Genomic DNA, 15,414 nt, shown 5'->3' with positions numbered 1-15,414 from the left:
GGTGATAAGCTTTATGAAATTTCAGTGGTATCAAAAATTTTGATGTCATGGGAACTTTATTCATAGCAAAAGTAACTATATTCTGATATATATTATATATCATTATCATATATATTATCATTCGAATAAACCAATATTACACTTTAACTTTCTGTCCCCCTCAATTCTGAAATAGATGATATGCCCCGGCGCTAAGCACTTTTCCATGTTAAAGATTGTTTTTATAAATCTGAATGTTGGCTTAGATGGAAGATAAACTAGGCAGGAAATCAGGTGAGGTTTCAAGACCTGTTATGACTGTTTAATATTAAAAATCAGATGCAAGTCTTTTAAGCACACGTGTGTTTCAGAATTGTTCAGCTCTCAGGTTTGAGTTTCTGCAGGGTGGATTGCAAGCGATCTCGAGCACTGCTGCATGGCTCCAGCGACTTATTCGGCCTGTATATAAAATAATCAAACACATCACATGCTGTTAATAACAAAAAACGTTCATAAAGGTAAACACTTCTGTTTGTTGGGTTACCTGGCCATGAAAGCGTTCAGCACAGTGATGTGTTCTCGAGGGAAATAACTCTTTTTCACTGCATGCTCCAAACACTGTAGATGTCCTGGGACGACCTTCACCGGCTTCAGCTTGTCTTCACTCTACAGAGAGAGAGATGAACATCAAAACACACTTTCCACCATCAGGTCCAACAGCTCTATTATAAAACGGAGAGTTCCGGTCCTTGATTCTGATTGGTTGAGCTGCGTTCGAAGCTGTTGTAAATTACTCTACAAACATACACCTTTGTTTACGTTTGTCTGTTGCTCGGCAACCACTTTGTTACAACCACAACTGATTCTGAGGAACTACATTGTTTGGCGGAAGCATACTGTTTTTATTAATATCACTACACTTTATTTGCTCGGTTTTATTTTGTGAAACCTTACTACGTATATGGTATAACCGTTTTATAAAAGCAATAAGCCCCGTGAAGCCGTGGTTTACAGTGAATTTATAACAGCTAAGGGGGTTTTAGGCACTCCGCTTCACGCTGGCTTCTTGGGGTGTATTGCTTTAGTCATGGTGAGTAATGAAACCAATTGCATTTCTATTAGGACAGGGTTTTTCAAACTGGGGTTCAGGATGAGATGAAATGAGATAAAAAAATTTAAAAAATTTGAAATATACATTACATTGTCATTTAGCAGACGCTAAATTACTAAGCGATTTACAATCCAAAGCGACTTACAAATGAGGACAATGGAAGCAATCAAAATCAACAAAAGAGCAATGATATACAAGTGCTATAATATAATAATATAATATACATACAGTATAGTTTTGTGCAGAAATTTATAAAATAAAAATAAAGGTCTGTGGAAGGGCAAATTAATACTTTTTAAGACCTGACAATTTTTTTCAGCGGATTAACTTGCACGGATTAATTGTTTACATCAAGACTAGCAATGTGCACTAGTAAAGTAAATAAAGTCAATTTTGATTTCATGCGGACTTTAAATCAAGAAATGTATTTTCAGAAACTGAAGAAAATTAAGTGTTAATGCTTAAAACAAAAAAAGCTTGTTTCGCTATGAATCAAAGTAGATTTTTCTGAGCCCATTGGTAGATATACATATTTTTAAAATTCACTTCATTTTGATAAATTTCTCAGAAAATAAGACTTTGCATCATGTCCTTTTTGAATCTTGATTTAAGATTTTTTTTGTTTTTGTTTACATTTGTCCTGAGAAACAAGACAAAAATACTAAAGGAAGAACATTTTGTTCAGTGTGATCAGAAGGTGCAGTATAAGTTATTTCCATGTTATAGTTTAGCAATTTTTTTGTAAAATTAATTAAAATGAATGGAAATCAGTTGGGAGTTGTATTTTTTAACTTTTAGTGTCCTGCTAATACACTCATTGCATTTCCCTTAGACATGAAATTTTCTTTTAATTGTTCTTAATAAAGTTGATAAACTTGCAGAAACCCTAACAACATTTATTAAGTGATACATTTTTAATCTTAAAAATTAGCATGAAGACTTTTTAAACATGTTGTATGTGCTATAATAGCATGCTTACAGTTTTTTTCCTCATAGTTTAAATGATCTGCATGGGTCTACATTAAAATGTACACCTTTATATTTGAGAAAGAGGGTTGTTTGCAATATTTGAGGATCCTTGACATCAAAATGTCTGACAAAAACACAGTTCTGTACAATTTCAAGCTGTTTCATGCACAGATTTCGTAGACAAGTTAGCTAAACATCCTGAGAACCGGAGAATCGTGCTGATAAAATGCTTTAGAGAATGTGGCATGAACAGCATGATTTAGCAACAAGTAACAGTGCTGAAATGACAGAAAGCCAACATGAAATGGCATCCATAACCTATTTTAGTTGCATGATATTTCCAAGTGAAACAAACAGAAAAACTATATGTAAAATCCATTAGCAAACAGATTAGCTCAGTTTTCGCTCCCGGTCTGAATGCACTAAACGTTTGTACCTTCAACAGCCCGAGCATCACCAGCAACGACGACATAAAACTCAAGCCCTGGAAGGAGGGTGTGAGGAAGGCTTTACTCAGCACTGCGTCTGAAACACACAGACACATGAGAATCAGTCAGACGTCTCAGATCGTCCAGCAGCCGTCTGACGGATGTTCATCTCACCGATGCTCTCCAGCACGGCCGATTTCACCTCGGCGTCGTCTTCCTTATACACAGACGAGATCTTCAGAAACGCTTCCACGGTCTTACTCACATCTGACACGTCCACCTGCAGAAAACGCATTGACACTCAGCACTGGGACTGACACACAGGGACTGACAAACTTTACACACAGTGTTGGGAGTAACTAGTTACATGTAACGGAATTATGTAATTTAATTACAAAATAAATGTAACTGTAATCAGTTACAGTTACTGAGAAAAAAGGTGTAATTAAATTACAGTTACTTATGAAAATGGTAACGATTACAAAAGGTAATATTTGAATATTTTCACACATACGTACAGATTTGATTGATTTCTTTCCCAAATTGCAGTGACTGCTCTAAAATATGAGACACCAGTGTTTCAGAAGATTAGAACGCATGCTTATTCCATAACTGTTAATCGTTTTATTTCCTGTTTGGGTTTATGTTTATGCTTTATTTTTTAAGATTAACTGTTTTTTTCCCCCCAAGGCATTGTTAGATGCCAGTATTTCCTGACATAGATATGCAAAGATTTGATTTTAAAAACAGTATCATAGCTATTTAACGGTTTCATGTTATGATTTAAAATCTGTATTTACCTCAGAATGATCTCAAAGTAAAAAGAGGTGCAAACGTCTGATTTTGTAGTGGCTGTGCATTAAAATTAAACTATTATAATCTTAATTTCAAGATGAAAGATTTTTGAAAGTTTGAGAGTAATCAGTGTTGAGTGCTACTGTAAGGTTAACCCTGCCTGCTTAAAATGTTTCAAAACATTTGTTAGAAATTTAGTAAAGTAATCAAAAATGTATCAAATTAATTGAAATAGTTATGCACTACTTAGTACATTTTGAATAGGGTAACTAATCTGTAACCTATTATATTTCCAAAGTAACCTTCCCAACTCTGATTACACAGGATTTAGATATCAGGGTTTCTGCAGGTTTAATGAAGGTAAATTTAAGATTTTTAAAGAGGCTAAGTAACAGGATTTCTGCTGGTCTTAAATCGCCCTTACACAAATCCAGAGCAGAAAGTCTTTAATTCATCAAGTCATGGCATTTAATGTTGCATACATTGCAAAAAATTGAAAGTTTCCTCAGTATTTGTCTCATTTTCCAACAAATATCTAAACATTCCTAAATCAAGAGACATTTACTGGAGATGCAAATTTAACATGGAGTCTTGTTTTTTGAGAAATTGAACACAATTGACTGTATGCTTCAAACAAGAACAAATACCTGTCAATGAGGTACGAAAACTTGTTTTTTCTTTGAATTATAAACTCACTTCATTTTGTTCCGTTTCTCAGAAAACAAGACTTCCTGTTGCTCCTAAACAGTAGATATGGAAATAACTTTTACTGTACCATCTGATCACACTGCCAACAAGTGCTGTTCTTCCTCAGTATTTCTGTCGTTTTCAAGTGCAAATGTCTAAAGATTCTTAAATCAAGATACATTTACTTGAGAAAGCAAAATGACTTGAAAAAGTCTTCATATGGTCATATGATGCTGCTAAAAAGAACATTATGTTGTGTATTTAGTATAATGAAATGTGTTTAAGACGTCCGCATTTTTTCAGATGTATTTCCAAGAAAAAAACATTGTCTTATATTCGAGTCAATACGGTAGTTTCGCTTTCACAACGAAACACAGCGTCACACACGGCGGGCTAGAGTGAGTGGAGGCCGGGGGCTAGAGTGAGCAGAGGCGGCGGGCTTGAGAATGTCTTTGCAACTTTACAAATCTTCTTTATGCACCAAGAGCTTGTAACACTCCAAAGAGAAAGGAACAATTTAAATCGCATCATATGACCCCTTTAAGAAATGATAAAATAATCAAAATGAGTTTGATTAAAATAAGAACAAATATCTGCCACTGGGCTAAAAAAAAAATAAAAATCAACTGAATTCAAAGGGAAAACAAGTTTTCTGACCTCACTGGCAGATATTTGTTCTTGTTTCAAGCATAAACTCACTTAATTTTGTTCAGTTTCTCAGAAAACAAGATTTGTCTTCATTTTGCATTTCAAGTAAATGTATCTTGATTTAAGGATGCTTAGATGTTTGTATTGGAAAACAGGATAAATAGTGAGGAAGATATTCATATTTTGCAACAATTAATGCCACAAATATATGAATATAAGGCTTTCTGCTCCGATTTAAGATGTTTTTCAGGCCTTAAACTGCAGAAGGGTGAGTTAAAACTTTTTAAGAGCCACAGAAACCCTGAAATGAATATAAAAGATTGTAAAAGTCACAAGCTGAAAAGACGGACCTGCTGCTGGATGAGGAAGCTTCTCTTTGCGCCAAGTCGCAGGAGTTTGTCTGGAGATGGAAAGCTCAGGAAAGACGAGACATCTGGAGTACGAGGCGCTGAAGGCGGCGTTGAGAACTACGTAAACAGATACACATTTATTTTGTTCTCACTTATGTTTTCTATTTTGAAATGTTGATTTAAATTTTGCTTCAAACGGAAAGAATTGACTGTTTGATCAAACCTGGTTTAATTCACTCTTTTCTTCTTCTCCTTCCTCTAACTCTTCTTCTTCCTCTTCCTCCTCCTCCTCTTCCTCCTCCACATCTTCATCATCATCATCATCATCATCATCGTCATCGTCCTCCTCCTCATCTTCATCTTCCTCAGGTTCTCCCTCGTCATCACTGTGACATGAGAAGGAATGACGCTCCATTCATAAAAAATCATGTGAGAAACGAAAGCTCATGCAAATCAGGCAAAGGATTAAAAATATCTCTTCTTTGCATTAAGATGAAGAGAATTTTAAATGTGCTGAACTGTCATGAACGTCACAATGTCGTTTTTAGTTCGGGGTGTTTGATACCTCAGAGAGCCCAGTTTGTCTGCCATGTTCATGTTCTTCATCACCTCTCTCAGATTTTCACAGCCTTCACCTAAACTGTTACCTAATGACAAACACAACCAAATGTATGATGTGGATGTGTTTGTAAATGTTGCTGCAGTATGTATTTTTCTTAATTACACAAGTTTATGTCAGTGACATTGTTTTAGTATTATTTATATACTATTATAATTTTTATTAAACTTTAGTTTTAGTTTTAATATATAATAATATCAATAATATATAATAATATCGATAATATTTAATTAATTAATAATATTTTTGAAACTTTTATTTTCATGTTTTCAGTTGTCATTTTAATTTTAGTTACATTTTTAGTCATTTTGTTGTGCCCAAGTCTTTTTACTAGCTTTTTATATTACTCTTTGGATTTTGGATTTAATTTTATATTACTCTTTGGATTTAATTTACTCATTTTTTCAGTTTTAGTATTTATTTATTTCCAATTAATAATTTTAGTGTTTCAACTTAAAACTTTCAATTTTCATTTAAAATTATTCATCAGATATTTATATTTTATTTCTTCTTTATTTCAATTGACAAAAATAGTTGTATTAGTAGTAGTAGTTTACGATTATAACTCTGTATTAGTTTAATACATACATGTATAAAGTTTTTGCAATTTTTTTTTTAATTTCAGTTTCAGTTATTTTAGTACATCTAGTTAAACTAAATAAAAATGATATTTCTTTGGAAACTAACCAAAATAACGTTTTTAAAAATATATATTTTAATGAACATTTATTTTATTTTATTTTAGTTTAGTTTTTAGTTTAGTTAACTAAAATTTTAAAATGTATTTTAACATATTTAAACAGTGTTATGTATTAGATGATTATAGCAATGCGTTAACCTTCCAAGCAAATAGACAAATACACAGTCTTGGCATAGTGTTTAATCTTAATTAAATCTTAAATGTCTTTTAAAGACTGTCACAGGTTTATAACCTGTTCTTCACCATTTTTCGAGAGCCAAACTTGGCTTAACCAGCGCATCAACTATTGCTGATTGTTCAGATGTTTGCAGATAAATCCTGACAATGCTGTGATGTTTTTTTCTTCTGTTTTTATGTGTGTTTGTACCATTCAGGTCGAGTTTTTCAAACTGATCTTTATGCTTTACGGATCGAGCCACTTCCAGCGCAGCTCCCTCTGTGATTTCCCCAAAAGACAGATTCAGCTCCTGGTGAGTGAGATCGATGAGCATGTTTACTGATTTAGCTTTTTTCATGTCACCAGTTAAAGTTCTTTTTCCAAAACTACAAAGCATAGATATTGATCACCTATCAGTACCTTGAGTATCGGCAGTCCTTCTCTCAGGGTCTCTGCTATGGCACTGGCTCCTTCAGACCGAACAAGACAGTCGCCAAAATTTATCACCTGCACATTGCGCAGGTGTTTCAATGCCTAACAAACAGAGAAACAAATTTGAAATGAAGGCAAGAAACTATAGGAAAAAACACTGGTTTTCATTCACTGATCAATTTTGGGCTATTTTGCTTCCTTAACATTTCTTCTTTCATACTAGTGAAAAGAAAACATCCAAATTACATAGTTAACTTGTTTACTAATTTTTAGGGATGCACCGATAACGATACTGGAATAACAAAAAGTACCGATAAGAATACCGTTAAAGTGCCGAATCGATAAGCAGTATCGGTAAGAGTAGTAATACCGTTAAAGCCTTAACAATACCCATCCCTAGTCATTTCTCGTATGGTTCAGCACCTGAAAGGCCTGCGCCAGCGCTGTGGCTCCATCGTTCTCCAGTCTGTTCCTGCCAGCGATGAACACCTTCAGCTGCAAGGGGGCGCCGAGCGCACTCGACTCCTTATAACACACCGTCAGAGCTGCCGCCAGGATCTAGAAAAGCAGGCAACACCAAATTTCCAGAGAAATAAACTGGCAATATAATAGAGCACAACAGTGTTCAGGGCATGATGACATCAGTATCATAAACCCCGCCCACCTTTCCTCCTCCGATGCCCATTCCACAGTTGTTCAGACGCAGTTCCTGCAGCATGTGGCAGGCAGTGCTCTTGAGCAGCTTCTCGATGCCTTTCACGCCATCAGGTCCGAAAGCGTTATCGCTCAGATCCAGAACCTTCAGCCGAGCTCCAGCCGTGATTAACGCGTCACCCAGAGAAACCTGTAGAGGCGCGACGTTTACAAGCATTAAACAGACTGTTATAGTCACAACTACTAACTATGAGCACACTGGGTTTGATGAAGAGTTTGTAAAAGTCTTTGCTCTAAAAGATGTAGAATTAAATCATTAAGTGTCCATCTTACCAGTGCTGGAGGAATCTCAGCTCGCAGGCGGCCGGTAAACATGTCGCTCCAGTGGCAGCACTAACATGAGAGAAAAACAATAGAGGTAAAGAAGATAGTTTTAATTCGTTTCTAAATTTTACATCACTATATGACAATGTGTTTCATAAACATTATTATCAGCACAATATTATCATCTAAATGTGGTTTCTTGCTCTTGGCAGCCAATAATTCAATGTGCAAAACACACTATACTGATTTCCTAAGCAGATATGGTGATGGAAAATATATAAACTATATAATGTGAGGAAATATTATATGGTAAGACTGTACAATAAGGTTTCGTCTGTTAACATTAGTTAACATGAACTAACAATGAAAGAAATCTTATACAGCGTTTATTAGTTAATGTTAATCTCAACATTTACTACATAGATTTCGAAGATCAATAGTTGTATCTTTTAACATTAGTTAATGCACTGTGAACCCACATGAACATTTTTATTAACTAACACTAACAAAGATACTCAAATACTAATTATTAGTTATATACTGTTATATATAATATACTGCTACATTAAATAAATGTATTGCTCACTATTAATCCATATTAACAAATAAGACCTTATTGTTAAAGCGTTACCAATATATTTAAACTTTAAATTATTATTATTTTTTTTTTTTATCTATATTCAAAATACTTTGCAAATCCAAAGATTCTTGGGCAAACGTAAAAGTTTTGCAGGATAATGCACTGAAATATAATTTCTCATTGTATTTCCCATCTCATAATTTTTATCCATCATAATGTCGAATTTGTGTTCAACACAAATTTAGTTTTATCTCGCTGCAAGTCTCGGTCATATTTGTTCATGTGATGATGTCGCACAACCTGTCCATGCTGACATCAGTCTTAATTACATCAAATGACAGATAAACTTGTAGAAAAATACTGTAGCGTTTGTGTTGACATGTAACTTGTCTTCTCGTGCCTTTTAAAAGCTGATAAGCTGGTTTATTTTTCTGTCATTACGATGCATGGCTGGGTGCATTAAATTACTTGATTTAGCATAGTTTTTTTTCTGCTGCCTTTAAGCTTTTCAGGTCATGATCCCTCAGTTGAGAACTCCTGTTTTAGGCTGTGTTTAGGGTTTGGGAATAAGTCCAGATGATCTGGCACATGCACCTGCAGGTCGCTCTTCTTCTCCAGGGCTTTAGCGATGGTCTGCGCTGCCTCCACGCCGATGGTGTTTCCCTCCAGTCTGAGCGCTCGCAGACCGTCAAACTCCTCGATCGCCTTCACCATCTTCTCCACTGCACACAACACAACAGCATTACCTCTGGTACTCTTTCATGAAGATACAGAAACATGCAAAATTAGGAGATCATCATCAGCTCACCAGACTGAGCGTTGTCCAGTTTAAGGCCTTGTCCTTTATAACTGAGCTCGCCCTCATCGACTTGAGTTTTGGCCAATGAGTCGGCGAGATTTGCCACATCATCTGATGCCATCTTGACACCAACTGAAGAAAATGCATGAACACAAGAGTTTAACTTGATTGCATCTCTTTTGCTATAGAGACAAAGAAAGTTCTTGTGAATCATAAAGATAACATTTGACACACTAGAATCAAACCCACTTCATTATTACAATGAATTAATATATTTTTAACTAATATTACTAATTTCCAGTTACATTTACTATTATTAACAATGTAATTAAATATATAATTTATTAATATTAATTAAACTGCACTGATAAATTCATCCCACGTAAACCTACTTTGCATGTTAAAACGTTAAATATTCTTAATAGTGTTTAAACTGCTGTTGTTCACCCCTAAAGTGATGTGTGTATGTTTACATGAATGTATGTGTCTATCTAACGTTATATGAACGTGTTTTCAGATTCACACAGACGCAAGATCAGCACGCAAAACACGATTCAAGTGACGCAGCCTATTTACAGCCACTATATCGACACTCATTTCCGGAACAAACGTAGCATATAAATATTCAGTTTGTACTTACAGGTGTTGTTTAATATGATTCTGTGGGTGCGGTACTACCTCCCGCTCGTTCTGATGACGTAATGGTATAGACGCGCAAGGGTTCATGGGATTTGTAGTTCGTATATTATTTTATTTAGCGTGGACTTTTTTTTTTGCCTTTTACTGTTAGTGTTAATTAAAATTACCATATAAAAATCATAAAGACACTATTTATGGATTTTTTTTTTTTATTGTTTAGGATCATACATTGAACTAATTCATTGTATAGATTGATTTTGTTGGCAAATTTAATTATTAGTAATTTGAAAGAGAGAGGCGTGAGTGTAACATCACGTATAAACATGCTTTTCACAGTGATTCTTGTAGAGATACTGAAATGCTTGGAGGGAATTCAAGGCCACTGTAATCTGACTCAAACTTTTCCCAAAACACAAGGACACATTTAATGCCAACAAACTAACCTAGGTTTAAGCATGTTTTACTTACGAACAGGTCAATGCATGTTTTTGATAGAGCATGTTCAGTGTTCTTTTTTCTTTAAAACTTTTGTTAAAGTTTCATACGAATTTGTGTTCAACACAAATTTAGTTTTATCTCGCTGCAAGTCTCGGTCATATTTGTTCATGTGATGATGTCGCACAACCTGTCCATGCTGACATCAGTCTTAATTACATCAAATGACAGATAAACTTGTAGAAAAATACTGTAGCGTTTGTGTTGACATGTAACTTGTCTTCTCGTGCCTTTTAAAAGCTGATAAGCTGGTTTATTTTTCTGTCATTACGATGCATGGCTGGGTGCATTAAATTACTTGATTTAGCATAGTTTTTTTTCTGCTGCCTTTAAGCTTTTCAGGTCATGATCCCTCAGTTGAGAACTCCTGTTTTAGGCTGTGTTTAGGGTTTGGGAATAAGTCCAGATGATCTGGCACATGCACCTGCAGGTCGCTCTTCTTCTCCAGGGCTTTAGCGATGGTCTGCGCTGCCTCCACGCCGATGGTGTTTCCCTCCAGTCTGAGCGCTCGCAGACCGTCAAACTCCTCGATCGCCTTCACCATCTTCTCCACTGCACACAACACAACAGCATTACCTCTGGTACTCTTTCATGAAGATACAGAAACATGCAAAATTAGGAGATCATCATCAGCTCACCAGACTGAGCGTTGTCCAGTTTAAGGCCTTGTCCTTTATAACTGAGCTCGCCCTCATCGACTTGAGTTTTGGCCAATGAGTCGGCGAGATTTGCCACATCATCTGATGCCATCTTGACACCAACTGAAGAAAATGCATGAACACAAGAGTTTAACTTGATTGCATCTCTTTTGCTATAGAGACAAAGAAAGTTCTTGTGAATCATAAAGATAACATTTGACACACTAGAATCAAACCCACTTCATTATTACAATGAATTAATATATTTTTAACTAATATTACTAATTTCCAGTTACATTTACTATTATTAACAATGTAATTAAATATATAATTTATTAATATTAATTAAACTGCACTGATAAATTCATCCCACGTAAACCTACTTTGCATGTTAAAACGTTAAATATTCTTAATAGTGTTTAAACTGCTGTTGTTCACCCCTAAAGTGATGTGTGTATGTTTACATGAATGTATGTGTCTATCTAACGTTATATGAACGTGTTTTCAGATTCACACAGACGCAAGATCAGCACGCAAAACACGATTCAAGTGACGCAGCCTATTTACAGCCACTATATCGACACTCATTTCCGGAACAAACGTAGCATATAAATATTCAGTTTGTACTTACAGGTGTTGTTTAATATGATTCTGTGGGTGCGGTACTACCTCCCGCTCGTTCTGATGACGTAATGGTATAGACGCGCAAGGGTTCATGGGATTTGTAGTTCGTATATTATTTTATTTAGCGTGGACTTTTTTTTTTGCCTTTTACTGTTAGTGTTAATTAAAATTACCATATAAAAATCATAAAGACACTATTTATGGATTTTTTTTTTTTATTGTTTAGGATCATACATTGAACTAATTCATTGTATAGATTGATTTTGTTGGCAAATTTAATTATTAGTAATTTGAAAGAGAGAGGCGTGAGTGTAACATCACGTATAAACATGCTTTTCACAGTGATTCTTGTAGAGATACTGAAATGCTTGGAGGGAATTCAAGGCCACTGTAATCTGACTCAAACTTTTCCCAAAACACAAGGACACATTTAATGCCAACAAACTAACCTAGGTTTAAGCATGTTTTACTTACGAACAGGTCAATGCATGTTTTTGACAGAGCATGTTCAGTGTTCTTTTTTCTTTAAAACTTTTGTTAAAGTTTAATAGTTATTTAACGGACGTTTTTGCGGAGCGTCACTGTCACGTGATACGCGTTACATTACTCATCGCTGGTCAGGATGGACCAATCACAGTGGTTCGTTGATTACTGGGCATAGATTACTTGACATCATTTTATGGTGTTTAAAATATGGTGTGTTTTACTTTGTATCCCAGTTATCAATTCTATGAAGGAGCATGCTCAAAATAATATGCCTTTTACACTATACACGTTCCCAATAATGCGAAAAAACGTCGAGAGATTTATTTAAACGCATTTGAATGAAGGTCGAGCGCCTCCTGTTGGTGCAGCCGCGCTCGTCTCGTGGAAAAACGGTTATTAGATGGAAACGTTAGTTGGGTTCACAGCGAGGGAGCGGTGCATGTTCACACACATTTGGCAAATGTCTTGAGATTGACCAGCTAATGATCTGTCAGTCATTCCTCTAATGTTTTACACACAGACCGCCAAGGAAACACACGCGGAACTCCGAAGAAAGCGCCTTTTGTCGCGATTTTCTCCAGACACAGGTGAGTCTGACTGGAGTCATCTGGAAAGTTTATGAGTTCACAGCTGTGATTCTAGTGCGACCTTATTCTGAGGGTAACGTTATATGTGCTCTTTTGTGGCTGACTTTATTGATTATCAGACTGTCGTCCTGAATGTCCAGCTGCTTTAGTTTCGTTTTTGCAGAAACGGTTTGTTTATGGTAGGAAGTGAAGTCGAGTTTGGGCGTGTTTCAAATCTCCAGCTATCTCCCTTCTACTACAAGTTAACGGTTTTGAGTGTCGTCCCAGCCAAGGGAACGTTCTCAGATCTCTGACTAAGGTTCTGTCAAAGTTACAATCATTCTTCCAGTAACGTTTACGTTCGTTCAAAGTTATCTGGTCTTTAATAACGTTCTCATAACACAAAAAAGCATTAGTTATACATTGTTCAACGCTTTTCTGAATTATTTTAGTTGCCCTTACGAAAATTAATCATTGTTTTACCAAAAAAACAAAACAAAAAAAAAACATGGTAACCACTAGGGGTGTGCGATATTGACAAATCTAGGCTTCACGTAATGTATGCGTGCGCTCTGTAGGGATGTTTTGAATGGTTTTTGCAAAATACTCGATAATGTCAAATCGCACATCGTTAAAACAACAATTACGATATTATCGCAGACGATATATATCACACACCCCTAGTAACCACAAATTAACCTTGGTTTACTAACCGTAGTTTAACCATGGTATTAGTAGTAAAACTGTGGTTATACAAATGGTAATCAATACGCCAGAAAAAAAAAAAACATGATTACTACACTACAATAAATCCATGGTTAATTTTCGTAACGGTGAGCTTTTTTGGTGATTCAAAAGTAAAATCTCCATAATGTTTGTAAAATGATAAAAATTTAACATTTCTGTAATGTTTTCTTTACATAACCATATTCAAAAAAATTTTTTTTTCAAACGTTTTGAAAATTTAAGTTAATAATCAAAGATTTGATCGTTTAGAAAACGTTCAGAAATAACTTTCTCATAATTTTACAATGTTTTTAAAAGTATTTTCAGAACATTGTTGTGATAGCTGGGATAGCGGCATGCTATAGCCTGATAATAATGCTCTCTAGGTAGTCAACTAGTTTTTGACTCATCCGACACAAATGAAAACGTATAAATACACTGCTGAAAATGCATAAATATACTGTACACTGTGATATAATCATTTAAAACGTTGACGCTTCAATGTTTAATACAACAGTCTATACACCAAATATTCGGTTAATAATACACACTTTTAAGAAAGCATTGGTGTCTTTTGAGACAAACGGTGAACAGCTGGTAAACATGAACTTTTGCACATGTGTCTGTTTGTTTTTCAGGGTTGTGATGGTCAAACATGAGCGGTGAGCGTCAGAAGCGCCGGGAGGAGATTCAGAGAGCGCTGAGCTTCATCAAGTACTACAAAAAAAAAAAATTCTTCTTGTACTTTAAGTATCATTCAGTCCTGCTGACTGTCGTATCTCAAACACAGTGTTGATCTGTGCTTTGTTTTTCGTGTCTACAGATGTTCTCTGCCTTATCCGGACCCTGAAGGCTATGAGGTTGGGCTTAAGGAAATATTTTGCACACAAACGCTTATCTAAATGAAGACAAATTCACATTTTCTCTCTAAAGTAGAGCTAAGTAAAGTCATTTAGCATGATTGGACCAGTTAAAAAAATTCTTGTATAATAAGCTGTCTGATTGTTTCTTCTTTGCTGTTGTTGTTCATCAGGGCTTTGTGGTACAGCTGGTGTGTGATCTCTTAGACGAGGGCAATGCTGCGTTTCGAGAGGGCGACTGGACGCAGGCGCGTGATCATTTCAGTGAGGGCGTCAACGTGGCGCTGTACGCTCAAGCCGAGGGGCTGAACGTTCCCGCCACCCTGCTGGAGAGTCTGTACATCAACCGCGCAGCCGTCCATCAGAACATGGTGAATTTGACACCAAGATCTACATATTTTTGTAGGCCAAACTGGAAGTTAGCATCACTCAGATTCTTTTGACAAAAACCCAATGGGATTTTTCTATTGGCCTTTGAATTATTGTCGAAAATAAGCTCTGAGAACAACAAAAACGAACTAAATAAAACGGCAGAAGATAAAAGCCAAACATGGACTATAAACAAACTACACCATGGTAGTATTTTTTTTTAAAAAAGTGGGTTTTATTGATGTATTTTATGTCATAAAATAAAATGTGAGAATCTCTTGAGCTTAACCAAAAACCAATCCAAAAAACCCATTGACTTCAGGACGAAAGTGCTAAAATTCACTTAGTTTCTGGATTTTGGCCTTTAAGGTTCTTGTTGGATGCTTTATATGTGACCCTGGAGCACAAAAGCAGTCATAAGTAGCACAGGTATATTTGTAGCAATAGCCAACAATACATTGTATTAGAGTTGTCAAAAGACCCAGTATTTCGGTACCAAGTCGGTACTAAAAAAAATGAAAACGTTACGGTACCAGGTTTTCTTAAGTACCGGTGGTACCGAGTACCCGGTCAACCAGGTTCTTGATGCGCTAAACGAAAGCTATCCTCTTCCAGTGTTGCCAAGTCCGCGGAATTGGGCTGCTTAACACTGTTGCCGCAGGTTGTTTTTCATGTCCGCGGGTTGAAAAACGACCCCATTAACGTGATATTTAGCCCCTGGAATGCGAATTTTACCAGGGGAACCCCGCCAAAACATGCGTATTTTATCCTCGGAACGC

General features: G+C 35.8%; 1 protein-coding gene and 1 pseudogene across 1 annotated transcript in view; one reads left to right on the top strand and one right to left on the bottom strand.

Annotated features, from left to right (window-relative positions):
• Nucleotides 1-89: 89 nt before the first annotated feature.
• On the bottom strand, nucleotides 90-9,706 carry LOC107672905 (ran GTPase-activating protein 1-like; annotated as a pseudogene).
• A 2,777-nt stretch (nucleotides 9,707-12,483) lies between these two features.
• LOC107672930 (zinc finger CCCH domain-containing protein 7B-like) overlaps nucleotides 12,484-15,414 on the top strand; it is a 29,201-nt gene continuing 26,270 nt past the window's right edge. The window contains exons 1-4 of the mRNA XM_016466310.1: nucleotides 12,484-12,701; nucleotides 14,045-14,120; nucleotides 14,230-14,266; nucleotides 14,440-14,637. Of these exons, the coding sequence (XP_016321796.1) occupies nucleotides 14,062-14,120; nucleotides 14,230-14,266; nucleotides 14,440-14,637 (294 nt within the window). The 5' untranslated portion in view covers nucleotides 12,484-12,701; nucleotides 14,045-14,061. The remainder of the gene's footprint in view (nucleotides 12,702-14,044; nucleotides 14,121-14,229; nucleotides 14,267-14,439; nucleotides 14,638-15,414) is intronic.

Source organism: Sinocyclocheilus anshuiensis, unplaced genomic scaffold (assembly GCF_001515605.1).
Source record: "Sinocyclocheilus anshuiensis isolate Anshui unplaced genomic scaffold, SAMN03320099.WGS_v1.1 scaffold464, whole genome shotgun sequence".
Classification (NCBI taxonomy): domain Eukaryota; kingdom Metazoa; phylum Chordata; class Actinopteri; order Cypriniformes; family Cyprinidae; genus Sinocyclocheilus; species Sinocyclocheilus anshuiensis.
Note: the sequence above shows the minus strand (reverse complement) of the source record. Positions and strands in the feature narration are given on the sequence as shown.